General features: G+C 33.3%; 1 protein-coding gene across 1 annotated transcript in view; it reads right to left on the minus strand.

The window, feature by feature from the left end:
* LOC117177417 (transcription factor Sp4-like) overlaps window positions 1-9562 on the minus strand; it is a 37385-nt gene extending 27823 nt beyond the window's left edge. The window contains exon 1 of the mRNA XM_033368086.1: window positions 7972-9562. Within this exon, the coding sequence (XP_033223977.1) occupies window positions 7972-8137 (166 nt within the window). The 5' untranslated portion in view covers window positions 8138-9562. The remainder of the gene's footprint in view (window positions 1-7971) is intronic.
* Window positions 9563-15129: the final 5567 nt, after the last annotated feature.

The raw sequence follows: 15129 nt of genomic DNA on the forward strand, positions 1-15129 counted from the left end.
TAAGCATTTTACCAGAATTATTGCTTTTTCTTAAAATTTCCTTTAAATTATACCAAATAAAAAAAGATGAATATTTTTTAAGAAAACCCAGTTTGTGATTGGAAATAAGAAATTAATTTTCTGAAGATAAAAATGATTTAAATAACTACAACGTTGGCTACTTGGTCGAGAAATAAGCCCAGTGCATAGGTATAGCTTGCACGATTGCGGCATCGATTTTTCAGTAGCCCCTCGCCGTAAAGTTTTCAAATGAAATTTCGAACGACTCGAGCGACTTCCGTGTCTGCCTTCGCAACGGAAATGAAGCAAAATATTCAATAGTTGTTTATCACGAACTATGCTACAAAGGGATAACAATGATTCATACGGATCGTGGATAATTGCATCTAATAATCAAATAAATTCTGCTCCTTCTGTGGCTGCTTTTATGCATTTTAATTTAGAACTTGAAATTCACAGTTCTTAAACCGAAAACTTGAAATCTGGATAAAATTGGCAAATCTAATAATAAATCAATTAAATAAACGCACAAATATTGAATTTTCATGCATGCAAAATTCTGGTCATTGTCGCATGTCTAGACGGGATTTATATCTCTTAAATCGGATTGACGTCACTAACGTAACAAAAGTTACTTTGCAAATTAAAATGTATTCGAAGCGAAGTAAATTTGCTACTTTGCTTCAAATTTAATAATTTCTAAAGGGTATAAGCAGAATAAAAGATTAGCTCCGTCTATCTGAAATGTTCTTTTTGTCTTACTGCTTAAATGAATAAATTGTACTATTTTATACTTAATCAAATAAGACTGGAAAATCTAGAGAAACAGTTTTTTTATTTTTTATTATTTTGATGTTTATAGTTACACCAAATTCCAGGGTCATTAACGAATGTACTATTGGGTTAATTATAAACTGTAGGGTATCTGTGGGGTAGCATACCAAGGGACAGAAGAGAAGCTTTCTGTTAAACTAAATCAATCACTTAAGTGGAATCGACTTTTAATCGCAATTTTTCATTTAACATTCACAGAAAAAATGGATTAATTTTTTGCTAAAACTCTTTACTAATTCGGAGACAAAATGTTTGAAAGTCTGACAAAAAATAACAATAGTTTCCTTGATCGTGTCAATTTATTTTCTTCTTCAACTACTTTGGAGGTGTCAAGTCGTGTTAACTGATGAGGGAAAGGAAAACATGTCAGATTTACCAACCAGATTAGGGGATCCGCTAGATGTGTAAACAAAACGTGATCCCTAATAATATATGAGATATTATATTATCCCTGCTTATGCTATTTTCCTTCTTTGGGGCATTTCTGTATAAATCTAGATGAATTATTTTGACAGATTGATCGAATTGACACGTTCTTCTTCCGAATTATCATTTAACTGAATTTTAAATTATAAAAACGAAAGCAGCCAAACGTTTGTAGTTTTGTCTAATATTTTACCTGCCAAAAAATGTAAACTGAATTATATTATTTGTTTCGTTACTTGCAAATAAAACGAAGATTTTGTTTGGAAAATAACTCTTTAAAGTAGTCTGGCTACTGGGAAAGCTAGTCAAAGCTATGTCCATTATTTTTTTCTGAAATTTGTAATTAAATACAAAATTTGCCAAGGATATCAATTAATAAATTAGGTATAAAATTGTTATGCTGATTATTATTAATAAAATGTTTTTTAAATTATAATAAAATGTTAATTTAAATGTTAATTTGACACGATTCTAGGTACATTTTTGATTCCAGGTTATACATTTTGGTAAAATTAAGATCAAATTTCCTGGAAGCAAGTATAAATGAGCAGTAATTCAAATTTTACATTATATTTTTTGTCTCCAAACAAGTTTTCCTAACAATATTTAACGTTTTCTAAAGCAAAAATTAATCATTTTTGGAGCTCGTGAAAGGCCTCTCCATAAGATCACATGTTTTTTCACACGACTTAAAATAGTGATAATTCACATTTTAACCTGAATATGGCCCCTTAAAAAGGCCTTATGTGAAAGAGGACATATTTCTCCGCAAAAAAAAAAACTAATTTTAATGATTTTTCATCTGATCTATCCAATAGCCGGACTAACTTAAGCAAATTGTAAGTAAAAGCTTATATTAGTCCTTGCGCAGAAAGGGTGTCATTATTAAATGATTAGATTAGATGAGATTAGGTTAGATGAAATTATTCATAATAAAAACAAATTTCATGCAGATAATAAATACCGAATGGTTAAACAGTTTGTGGGGCGAGATTTATAAATTATGTACAATAGCAGAAAAATTATTTTTATTTTGTGAATTATTTCCTTGCTAGTTTCAATAAATAGAAAGGGTATTTTCATGAATATCCATGCGAATTTGCACTGAATAGAATCAGCTAAACCCTACTTGAAAATTCGTTGTATAATTATTCAAATTCCCTAATGAGTATCAGTGATAACCGTTAGTGATTCTTATTCAGTTGCACATTTCCCACTGATTAAAATAATAATAATAATTATGAAAAGTCTCCGGCATGGTAAAATTATACATTAAATTTTAATAACTTCTGTGAAAGAACAGCTACTTGTGATACAAGTGCGCAAAGTAGGTACCTATTTACGAGGCAAATGCTAAAATCACAGAAATCAGTAACTGCTCTTGCGCACATGTGCCAAGCGTTTTTTTTTCAACAGCCATTCCAGAAAGTGGCAAGTTACAGTTGAAGTCCTGTAACATAACATCAATTGGCGCAAATTTCATTTTTATGGGAAAACCCCTAAAGATGTATAAAATCGTATTTTTTTTTCATTTACTTCCATAAACAAAGGAAATTTCGTAAAATGTTCTAAATGAAAGTTGTACATTTAATAAAAATGCATATTTTATGTTATATTATTTTTAACCTATGAGGAACAGTTTTCGCGATATTCGAAGTTGCAGGTGGAAAATCACAAAAAGGTGGGAGGTCTCTAAGTCCGGTTTTTGACCCAAATTAGATTTGGGCACAAAATTTCGAAAAAAATCCCTGCAGTATCTACTGAAAATAAAAAGTCAATTCCACCTTAAACGGACGACCCCACTCCAACCCTCCTATTCACGCCACTACCACTTTAAAAATAAAAACTTCACCGCTTGTATACAGTGTTTTTGGAAAGATTCGATACTGTCAAACTTGTATTTGCGTAATGAATTGCATCATGGGCTCTTTTATGATCCACCTTCACTCTTATTCATCATTTTTAGCCTTTTTAACCCCCCCCCCTAAAAATGACGATGGAGGGGGCATTTTATTAATTATTTATGTGCTGGGTATGTAAGTACAAAATATGTAAGCTTGATCACCAGACTTGACTAGGGTATCCTGTGGTTTTTGGGATTGCTAATTCCCAATCCGAGGTCCGTTGACTTCTATTACATCACAGTAAATGTCAATTGAAGATCAAATCGTAAAAGAGCCGATAAAAAATCCTGAAAAATACATATATAAGTTTTTCAGAACGCCGCATCCGAATTTAAGGTTTATTCAAAAGCTCAATATCAAGTGAAGGTCATTTCAAATTAAACTCAACATTATTTCGAGGTAGAACTGAAAAAATGCCCCTCAATTAATTTTCTTCACTGTACAAAAAATACGTTTTTTGGGTCGCTGAATCCAGATTATCTTAAGGGATAAAAAGATCCCCTGATTTGAATCGAGCGATCCCAAAAACCTATATATCTATTTTCTTGATTTCTTTATCGGCTTTTTTACAGTTTGATCTTCAAATGACTTTGAACCTGATGGAATGTAGGTCAACGGACCTCGGATTCGGAATCAGCGATCCCAAAAATCCCAGGATACCCTAGTCAAGTCTGGTGATCAAGCTTACATATTTTGTATTTACATACCCTGCAAATAAATAATTAATCACACCACCCCCTCCACCCTCCTTAAGTGGGAAGGTAAAAAGGCTAAAAATGTTGAAAAAGAGTTAAGGTAGTTCATAATTTTTGTTTAACGCTCTTAAATTTTAACGCACAAAATATGTGGCGTCGTTGCCTCGACGCCTAGCCCCTCGTGACAAATACTTTGTTGTTTTCTCTAAAATGCCATCAGTACAGTTCCCGCTGATTTCAAATGGATTCGGTCAGCGATGATTGTTTTTCATACGTTATTCTAAAAAAAACCGACGTTGATTACAGTTCACTTGTAATAAATCTTAATAAGATCACCTATGGTTATAAATATATACCAAAGATTTGGATGTAACAATTAATTAAAACAATCAATTGTTTCTTCAAAATGTCATATTTTTAAACCAATCTATTTCTATATACCGAGGGGTCGATCGCTTCAATATTCCTGATACATTCACTAAATATTCCCATACACGTATTCTTTCAATATTCTTGGTATTCTGGATATTCTTTCTAATCTCAGATATTAAAAAAAATTTTCAAAATATTCTGAAATATCCCGAAATATTCACAAATATTCTGACATATTCCTCAATTTCCCTTTGCACTCTATACGTTTTTAAAGATTCCAAATTATTTACAATGATTCTAAAAAATGTAAAGAAATTCCAAAAAAGTTTATGTATTATTGTGTTATTACAAAATATGTTCAAGTGTTTAAAGGATTTTAATGAATTTCAAAATGATTTAACGGAATTTAACAAATCTTTTCAATTAAAAAAGATTAAAGTTTATAAATGCAATTCAAAAGATTTTAAGTAATTTTAATGAATTTTAAAAGATTTTAGAAGAATTCCAATAAGTACAAGAATTTTCAAGAGATTTTAAAGACTTTAAAATACTTTTTATGAGTTCAAAAATTCAAAAGAGTTTAAGGATCTTCACGTAATTTAAAAATATTTTTATGTATTTAAAGAGATTTTCAGTAGTTTCAAGAGATTTAACGGGAGTTATTTGATTAAAAATTTTTTTAAGTTTATAATAGAATTCCAAAGTTTTCTAATTATTTAAAAGAGTTCAATATATTTTTAATGAATTTCAGTTTGAATTTGAATTCTTTAAAGTCTGTTAAATCTTTTGAAATCTTCGGAAATTTGTGTAAATCCTTTAAAATCTATTAAATTTCTGAAAATACATATTGAATTTTTGCTAATCTTTTAAAATATCTTGAAATATTTTTGGATTAAGTTTAAATCTTGATTAAGCACATACAATATACAATAATAATTTGTAATATTTCTAAAATCTAAAATCCTAGCACATATATTATTATAAGCGTAGCAATATTTGTTACAGAATGGGCCACAAAGATTTTTAGATGGCCTTGCACAGCTGTAGGTTATTTTTCAGATTTTTTTGCATACTTCAAGCTAGGCTAGCCGAGAGGCTTTAGGCATTAGCAGTAGCCAGACTACTTTAAAGAGTTATTTTCCAAACAAAATCTTCGTTTTATTTGCAAGTAACGAAACAAATAATATAATTCAGTTTACATTTTTTTATAAATAGTGTAGTGATTTTGCGATGGTAAATAATTGTGTCCTTAAACATGTGAACAAATATTAGAGTATAAAAGTGATAATATAATAATACAGAAGATTAATTTTTTTGTGGCGAAAAATCGGTTATGATTCATAAGATTTGTTCTCTATAGTTTCGGTACTAGTATGTCTTCTTCTTGCTCCAAATTGGGTAATTTTTCGTCAAATTATTTTATTCTGTACAGGAAGGTAGAGTGTAGAGCGATAAATTAGAAACAAAAACTAAGCCTCTATTTTGACGCCCCAAATGGAAGATTCGGAAATTTGTGCCCATAAGAGCGATAAAGTAGGGGCAAAAATCGTATGGTAATATCCTCTACTTTACAACCTCAGCCCCTACAAATATTAGCGTGAAGAGTCTCAAAGTAGGGGCTATATTTCGACTCGGGTAGTTATAATAATTCAGTTCAGCAGCAATCAAAAAGCTATTTTGGACTTGGAACAACATGAAATTAATACAATCCACTTTTCTTTAGAATTAGAATATCCTTTGACCATTAAAGTTTTAATTTAAAGTATCTATAAAGTAAATTTCCATACTGCTGTATTTGATCAAAACTTAGTTAATAGAAATGATTTTCTTTTCCGAAATATTGACTTAACCTCAATGGATAATGTCCAATCTCAAAATAAAAAATATGCAGGCAAATATATCTTTGGTACAAGTCACCAAGAAATTTTAAGTGATTAGTTTGTACTTCAAAGAAAATTGCTCAAAACAATAACTTTGTATTCGCAATACAATATTTGAATATAATTTTTTATTTATATACTGTTTTTCCGTCTTTATTAGTTTAAAATTCTGATTGAATGTAAGAATACTGTCAGCTCAAAAAATTCTAAAATATAGCTTACATTTTTTTTTACAAAAATGTATCGATATTCCGCAATTTATAAAAGTTAATCATAATTCTGTAGGTTATGAACATTTCATATAAATTCCTATTTATATGATATCTTATACTAAATCAATAAGAACTATAATTTTAAGCGAAGATGATGAATAATACAAATTACAACGATAAAAATTGCCCAACAACCACGTTGCCTTGCAGTAAAAAAGAACATTTATAACAGCCTCATTTTTATATAATGTTGATAAAGAAGCTGCATTTTGATTCAAGATGCCCTGAAAATCGTCCAACTTGAACCAAAACTATAATTTGAATTTCGCAAGGAAAATTTTAATCACTTATTGAATATTTTATGATTGCAAAATTGCCGAATGATTATTTGAAGGGTGGCAGTACAGAACTAGATGGTCAACATTTTCTGGAGATGGGTTTATTGCATAGACAGTTTTTGAAAAGTGAAATTCGCGTTTGTTAAAAGGATTTCCCCGAATTCTCATTTTTTAAATTTAGTAGAACAACAAGTTTCTGTAAATTTTAATTAAAAATTTAACTTCGTGTTTGAGCGCAGTAATGATTTATTTTCCTTCCGCATCGATATTTTTAAAAATTATAATTGTTCATTGAAAAAATGTATCTTTTTTATTGAATTTTCGGCGAAAAAAACGACTGTGGTATAGTTGCGATTCCATCACACAAAATATTGACTTTCTCGGAACAGAATAATTTTTTCGTATCAATCATTTCTTATTCTTATTCATTGTCCCCATACCTCAAGAGCAAGTTCTGATTTTTGTAAAAAAATAGAAAGTTCGATTTTAAATTCTTACCGCGAGTAAGTTTAAATTCCTTTTGAAGCCGATGATCACCTTTTTTATTGCAATCCGCAGTTTATCTTGTTCCAATTTTGGGTTAGTGTTATTTTGAGATTGCAAGGTTGCACATCTATTTCCTTGAAACTGGATAACTTTCAAATACAATCTTTGTGGGTCTAAATAAGCAACACGTCATTTTGAAACTGTACTTCTGTCTTATCTTTAAATGTACTGGCACCCTTTATTTCTTGGCGGCATATTTTAGAAAAAACAGTATAAGGACCAACTAGGGACTTTTTTATGAAAAAATTCAAATCTATTTGTTGACGGGTAATGGCTTTATTTGTAAATGAGAAACATTCACTTATCCGGATGTATTCATCGATCGACAATCTCCTGATATTAATGAATATTTCATCTTCGCAGGTAATTATGATTCATAAAATCTATGTTTCACAAAATTTTCTAAAGCATAAATAATGACTGGCAAAGAGTGTTGCCAAAGTTAGCCTACTTTTTGGAATTGGTTTTCAATGACGAGCAATTTGATACCTGTAACATATTTTTATATTTTCCCCCCAGGTTAGAAAATAGCCGATGTTGGTGTCACTCTTTGAAACTAACAACTTTAAACTTATAACCCAAATGAGTTGTCAATTTTTTCATAAAAGCTTTCGTCTAATGTATCTTCACCTCTGACTACATCTTACATTCCGTATTATGTATTATATCTAAACTTGCTAGAAAGAACTCTTTCCTCGCATGCCTCATAAGTTTTTTGATCAGGAATAAATTATTATCACTAAAAACTAGTTTATAAGTCATACCTTGAAGTGCAATAGGGTAAGGGTTGACTTTCAGAGGAGAGACGGGCGGCTGCACATTGGTTGGGGACGGCGTGCTTCTTCCTCGACCCCGGTTCTCAAATCCTCTGGCGACGCTGTTTATATACTTGTTGCATAAAGCTTTCTTCACCATGTAGCAGCGTGGCATTTTGAATATTGACTGACGCACCTTTTGGAAAACCTTGCGCCGAACCACGAGATCAATTCGTTATTCTATCTGCACCATAAAATACTTCCAAACCCCCTTAAGTTCAACAAGTCTTGCGACGCTTTTACTTCACTTATTAGAATCAGAATTATAAAAAACTACAAATAAGTCCGCATTCTTTTTCTGCGGATGTCGCTTCTTAAGCTTCAGTCTTCACTTATATATTTGAGAATTGCTTTGGTTCCTTTTTTTGAAGCCACTTCGATCTGGCTTACCCAGTTTCCTAAGGAGGCTTTCACAAAGTTTATATTTATTTTCTTATCTCTTCCGTAGATCTCTATTCCAAGTTCCTCGAACTACCTTAATCGTTGCACGATAAAACAGGATTTATAAATAAATAAAACCCTTCCAACTGGAACATGAGTATCAAATCTTATCATTGTAGCTCCTAATATTAATGATTTGAATATTCTACTTAAAATTCAGTTAAATACCTCAGAGGGCAATGATAATTCTTTATTTACCTTGTGTAGAATTGCTTTCGTTGTATTCTCGTGGGTGGAAGATTATTGCTTTTTCTATGTGCATACATGTGCAAACAGTACTTGATTGTTCGAGCGACATATAAATATGCATGTCACTCTATTCTAATAAATCTTAACATATCCTCTTTCTATAATCTAGAATAATTAGTTTACATATATGTGAAAGTCTTGACGTCTCTCTCCCCCCTCTCTCTCTCTCTTATTTGCACGCAAGGATGAGGAAGAAGCGATCCTTAAGGTCGTTCGCGTCCTCCGTCCTTTATCCTCATATTTGGATCTCTTAATTTTTTCTTCCTCTTTCCTTTTTATATCCCTACTTTATTTCCTCTATCCTCCCTCCTTTTTTCTAAATTCTTTTTATCCTTTTCTCGTTGCCTTCTTACTTAGGTTGCTTCTTAAGGGGAGGCCTGCTCGAGAAGGTGAAATCGGGGGATGCCCGCAGGACGAGCAACAAGTTGGACAACAGGTCCACGTCGCGCTAAATGCGGTCGATAACGCGACTCTGGCGGCGGAGGAGCGACACGTCCGCCTACCTTTCGCACCACCAGGCGATTATCGCACGATTAGTCCACGGGCAAGGAACCGGAAGTGGTGGATCCACCATTGTAATATACCACCATCATAGCACTGTCACACAAAAATCCGCTACCACAATCACCACCAGAACCACCACCACTACCGCTGCGTAACCACCTTCGTCGGAAAGAAGCGCTCGCTTTCCCTCGTAGCGCCGGGGAGAGTTTCGTCGATAGCGTTCACGGTAAGTCGTAAATGAGAGTCAGCTGAAGAAAAGGAGCAATGGCAGAAGTAGAAGAAGCAGAAGAAGAAGTAGAAGAAGAAGATGCGGAAGAAGAAGCGAGTACCACCTGTGGGCGCAGAAGCAACAATTGTCCGCTGTATGCGGGAGGGTAAACCGACTACATGGCTCGTACCGGGTGTGGCTGGGGTGCGACTGGCGGCCCCTGTCGAAGGTATACCCGCCACGCAAACCCTCCCCAATTCTCGGGGCGCCTACGCATCCGCAACCCGAGCAGCGCTTGCGCGAAGACGCGCACCCTCGTTTGCTGGAGAGGGTAGCTTTCTATTCCGTCAGCCACCGTGCGCCACCGCCTGAGCACGGCGGGCATCGATTTTCGGTGTATGTGTGATGCTAGGGTATAATACATACGTATACGAGATTTGGGGCCAGACCAACACCTGTTACTGCCTAGATAGAGAGGAACTCGCCGGTGGGCTCGCGCGCACTGGATAGTACTGGGTAGCTATGCATGCATTGCCAAGCGACGCTACCAAATCGATAACACCGGCGTCGCCAGTGGCGGACCCGATAGCGCATTGCCAGCGAGGAGAAATAGAGAAAAGGAAAAAATAAATTGGGGCTGAGGAAGATTTTGATATGCCTTGTTAAGGAGCTGCTCTTTCGACTATGGCCCGGGAAAATAGGAAGGTTGTTGCGTAAGCGAGGATGATGGCGCTGACTGCTGAATTGTCCAGGAAGGGATGGGAATAAACGATATAGCTTATACTTGAGGAAATCCAATTTGGGGATTTGTTTCGTCACAATTTTAATTCCGAGCTTTGCAGGTGCTTGATGGTGTTTTGATTGTTAATCTGTAGGAATGATAGAGGAAATTCTGCAATATTGTTGCAATCATCTTAAGACCTTCAGCTTTTTGTGATGAATACTGATTCTTTGATTGATTTCTATATTATAATCTAAAAACTGCGATCAGAAAGTTTGAAGAGTTACTTTATATCTTCACTGCTATCGGCAATAGTGACTTTATATCTTGATACGTATAAAAGTGATTTGCAGTCTCCCTGAATATTCCTAAGGAATACCCATGCAACTTGTGCTAATTGAACAAGTCTCCGTCTATTAAAGCTAGCAAACTTATAGAGTCAGTCTGAGGATCTTGTAATGATACTTTTTATTTGGTATAAGTTACATTCTTCTAAATGTTTTTTACCCACTTTTGTTTTATAATATTTAAAATTTCCTTTGTTAAACACTATACACACAGTAAAAAAAGGATTCGTTTTGTTGTAGATCATTTTGTTCCAACGATCATTTGACACTCAAGATCATAATGATCTGTCCATTCGGATCAATTTGATCTTATTTTTGTATTCAGTTGTCAGAATAAACAAAATGGCCACCATTTCTTGGCACCAATTTCATGGCGACATAACCTAAAAATTGTATCTAACTGCACGCTAGTGACAACTATACTTAACAGGTGATATTTTCTAATATCAGATTTCGTTATTGCTTAAACTTTTCAACTACACTGCCGGCCGATCAAAATGCTCTTGAATTCGGTATCATTTTTGTTATTGCATATCAAAATGATATTGATTTCGGTATCATTTTGAACATTTTTTTTACTGTGTGGTGAGACCTACAGTAAAACAAACGAGATTTTGATGCTAATCCTCAAACCTCTGAAGTTATTTGGACTTTCACCAACTGGAAAGTATGTTCCACGAACGTTCATTCCTACTTATGACTATAAAATAGAGATGGGATTGTTACGCTGGCAGTAACACTTCTGACAATAGCTGAGAATCTGAGGGAAGAACTTACTGTTCCGATTATGACCCGGGAGAGCAATAAGGTTGCTTCGTAAGCGAGGATGATGGTGCGGACAGCTGAATCACTGAGGAAGAGAGTGAAAGAAGTTGAAAGCTCATATCTAAATAAGTCAAAGGGTACTTTTTATTTACAAAAAAAGTGTAAGATTACTCTAAATCCAGGGTAATCTTTACCTACAAAAAAATTACATTCATATTTTAAGATTTTATAAGCAGCATATTTGGCATGGTGACTGTTTCAACTTTATTGTATCTTATTTTTTTATGCGAAAAAATGCAATTTTACCCGCAAAAAATTGACTTCAGTTTTGTCTGCGTTACATTGAAATTTTAAATCAAATGTTTTCTAGGTGCTTGATGAAATTTCAATTCCTTACGAGTGGTGTATTGAATATTCGAGGGGGATCTAGACTTCTAGGTGAATGATAAAGAAAAAACTGTAACGAAAAAGGTTACTAATTTCCTTAGGCTCTTTGGCTTCAGTTGTAAACAGTACTCCATCTTTTATTGATCTTTCAACTAGGAAACACTTACTTTCCTAGCTATGACTATAAAATGCAGCACTTTAAGGTGTGCTGTAATATTATGACCTGGGAAGACAAGATTTTTGGTGATGAATTCTGAGTGTTGAATTACTGAGAAAGAAATGGGAACTATCAAGAAAAAAGTGAACCCATTTTTTATATCAGCTGTATAAGAATATTAATTCCGCTATTTTTAGGTGCTTATCGTAATTGGATCTTTGATATAAGTTTTTCAAGTTTAGCTGAAATGTTTAGTAAATTGAATGTAATGATGATCGTTATTCAATTTTTCTGATAAACAATATTTTATCATTTTTTGATCTTCATATTATAATTACTTTGCGCAACATCTATTTACTAATCCTTATCATTTATTCGCTTGCTTTGACCCTGTTTGAGATTTTTTTCCCAGACCGGTGTAAATAAGGTGACTTATGATAAAAGGAAATGTTTGGATAGTGACAAATCATCCTGCATCTCTCCGGCTGTTAAGGGTTCACCAACTCAAAAGTACATAAACGATTATGTCGCGACGATGTTACGTGTTAACTACCGATTTGATAATGGAAGTATCAAGAAAAGCGAAATGTTTAACAAATGAAATGCCTGATAAATGGAATTGAGTGATGAAGGAAAATGTACAAAAGTTCTTTGATTGACTTCCTTGCGCTCTTTAAGCCTTCAGTTGCCAATACAATACGTCACCTTTTATTGATCTTTATAGTATAATGTATTTGGCGTAACAGCTGTCGTTTATCCTTCTCTTTCACTTGCTTCCATTCGATGGGGTTTCATTTTGTTTCTGCTATTTTTTAAGTGCTTGGTGAGAAGTGAATTCATAATATTGTGCGCTTTGCATACTCGAGTTGAATATGGAATGAGGTTTTACTAATTCATCGAATTGCAGCCCATAAACAGTTTCGCCTCAATTTTATAGTAGAAAATAGAGAAATAGGTTGCTTTGAATCAGTCGAAAGTGAATATCTCTACTATATCTATTAATCTATAATCATTTATTCTAATTAGATATTAATTTATTAATCACTGTCATTATATATCTTCCCTCTTTCAAATCATATTTGATCAATTTATAAAGCCCCTGTTTCATATATCATAAACCACTAAATTCAATCCACTTTATTAAAACTCAACCCTGAGATATAATGTAGTGTGACGATGGTCGTGGGGGCTAAAGGTTAGGCTTTAGACCTACTCCTTTGGCTTGCGGGTTCGACTCCCGCCTCGCACTCTAGAAGAGTCTCGGCGGCCCATGTGGTGAACACTAGCCTAGCAAGGGAGTTGTTCATCTCCGGAGAGTCGTAGGACCGGTACCTCTAGACTCTAGAGAAGAGGGTTTTTTTCTAAGTACCTAAAGCTGTTGCTCTTGGTGGTTCGGAACCCACCTAAAACTGTAGGCCCCCCTTCCACCACCAATTAAGCGTGTCGGGGGTGTGTAAAGGAATAGAGAAGAAGGTTCAAGAAAAATGTAAACCCTTAGGGAACACATTAGAAGCTTCCATTCCCTAAGCTATAATGATATGCTTCTGAAGCTCTTGAATGTCATAAATATCTTTCACTACATTTGCATTTGCTCAAGTTAAATTTCTAATTACCCTTTGTTCAAGTGAGGTTGTTAACAGGTGCTTTTTCCCCCTAATATTCTCTATTTCTCTCAATAATGTAACAATTTTGCATTATGCTCTCACAACAACTATATTAATAATAATTTATTTATGCTGAATTAAAAGTTGGCATCTCATTCATCCTACTTCTGTATCTCGTAAAACTTCGAGTTACATAAAAACGTGTACTTGATAATCTCTCCTCTTTAATACGTTTCATCTGTAACCCTTTATATTTTTAGCTCCGTTATCTCAGACCTAATTGTTTTATAGATAATCAAGGAGTTTTTTTATAACTCAGTTTCTTCTTGTAGCTTTCCTTCTCTTAAAAATACTTGACATCCTTTTAAGCCCACAAGTTAAGGGACAAGCAAAAATTATTTACCAAATTTCCCTTATTTCTTACTGAATCTAATGCATGTAATCAAAATATCAGTTTTTAAATTCTTTCAATTAAATTCTTGGGTCTTCAGTACTTAATTCTATGCTAGAAACCTTAGCGTGGCCACCTGTTATTTCGACTATATTTTTCGAATTATCTATACAGATTTCAATCTATATTATTTTGAAAATATTCTTCATAAATTTCCACCTGATCCACTTTCATTCCTTTAATTTTCAAGCTGATTTATTTCTTCTAAATAAGTTGGATAGGAATTTATCCACTTTAGTTTCTTCGACCCTTAGTCAAGCTTATCTTCTGTTATCTAATCTTTTACCAAGGCCAGAGGGGTCTTCATTTTCTTACCTAATCCCAAGCTTATTATACAGAAGGATCCAGTAATCCGTAGCTTTACAATCGACTCTGCACTTAATACAATTTCTTTCTGCTCCCATTTTTATTATAAAACGTAGGCGGTTCCGTCAGAACTCTAATTGTTTCTTACTAAATATCTACGATATTTATTCATCTATTTTATAGCTCAGAAAGTCTTTTTTAAAATAAATAACAAAAAAACTTCTTCCACGCATATGCAAATTATAAATCTGAATTAAATTATTGAATTAAAAGTAATTTATCCAAGACTTACCCTAGTTCTTACTTTCCATCATGAATTTTGTATGCATAAGTGTAAAACATAAACTTGACGGTTCACCTGCGAAACAACAATAAATCAAGGTTATATCCACCATAAAGCTACTCTAGAACCTGTGGATTCTAACAACGTAATTTCAGAATGAATGGTAACATGAATTCCATACATATATATTTTAATATTCTAATGAAAGTAAAGCTTCTGAATCCCTTCTTATGTCATATTTGTTAACATCTTGAGCACTAGGGTAACAAAATCTAGCATCAAAAGGATATCTTTCACTTAGATTATATCATAATATTGAAGTCCACGACATACAATCTAGTTTACGAGATATTTTGTCGTAAAATGTTAAACCTAATATTACATTATTTTGAATTAAAGTAGATTGTCAGTGATGCGTCTGTACTATCTTATAATTATTTTTTTTAATCGAAGTATTTCTAAACTCAAGTAAATCTATTGAAAACTTGTTTGTTTTTGAATGAAAATAATTATTTCCACGTCTAAATTGGAAAAGTAAATTGGAATATTTGAAAATTGAAAAAGTTTTCTAACTCAATTAAAATTAAATTTTTCAACTCAGTTGAATATTTATTCCCCGGATTCAGTTGAACTCCAATTGAAATAACTTCATCCAGTGCCCGTTTGAAAAAAATGCACCCGTAG

This window comes from Belonocnema kinseyi, chromosome 7 (assembly GCF_010883055.1).
Source record: "Belonocnema kinseyi isolate 2016_QV_RU_SX_M_011 chromosome 7, B_treatae_v1, whole genome shotgun sequence".
NCBI lineage: Eukaryota > Metazoa > Arthropoda > Insecta > Hymenoptera > Cynipidae > Belonocnema > Belonocnema kinseyi.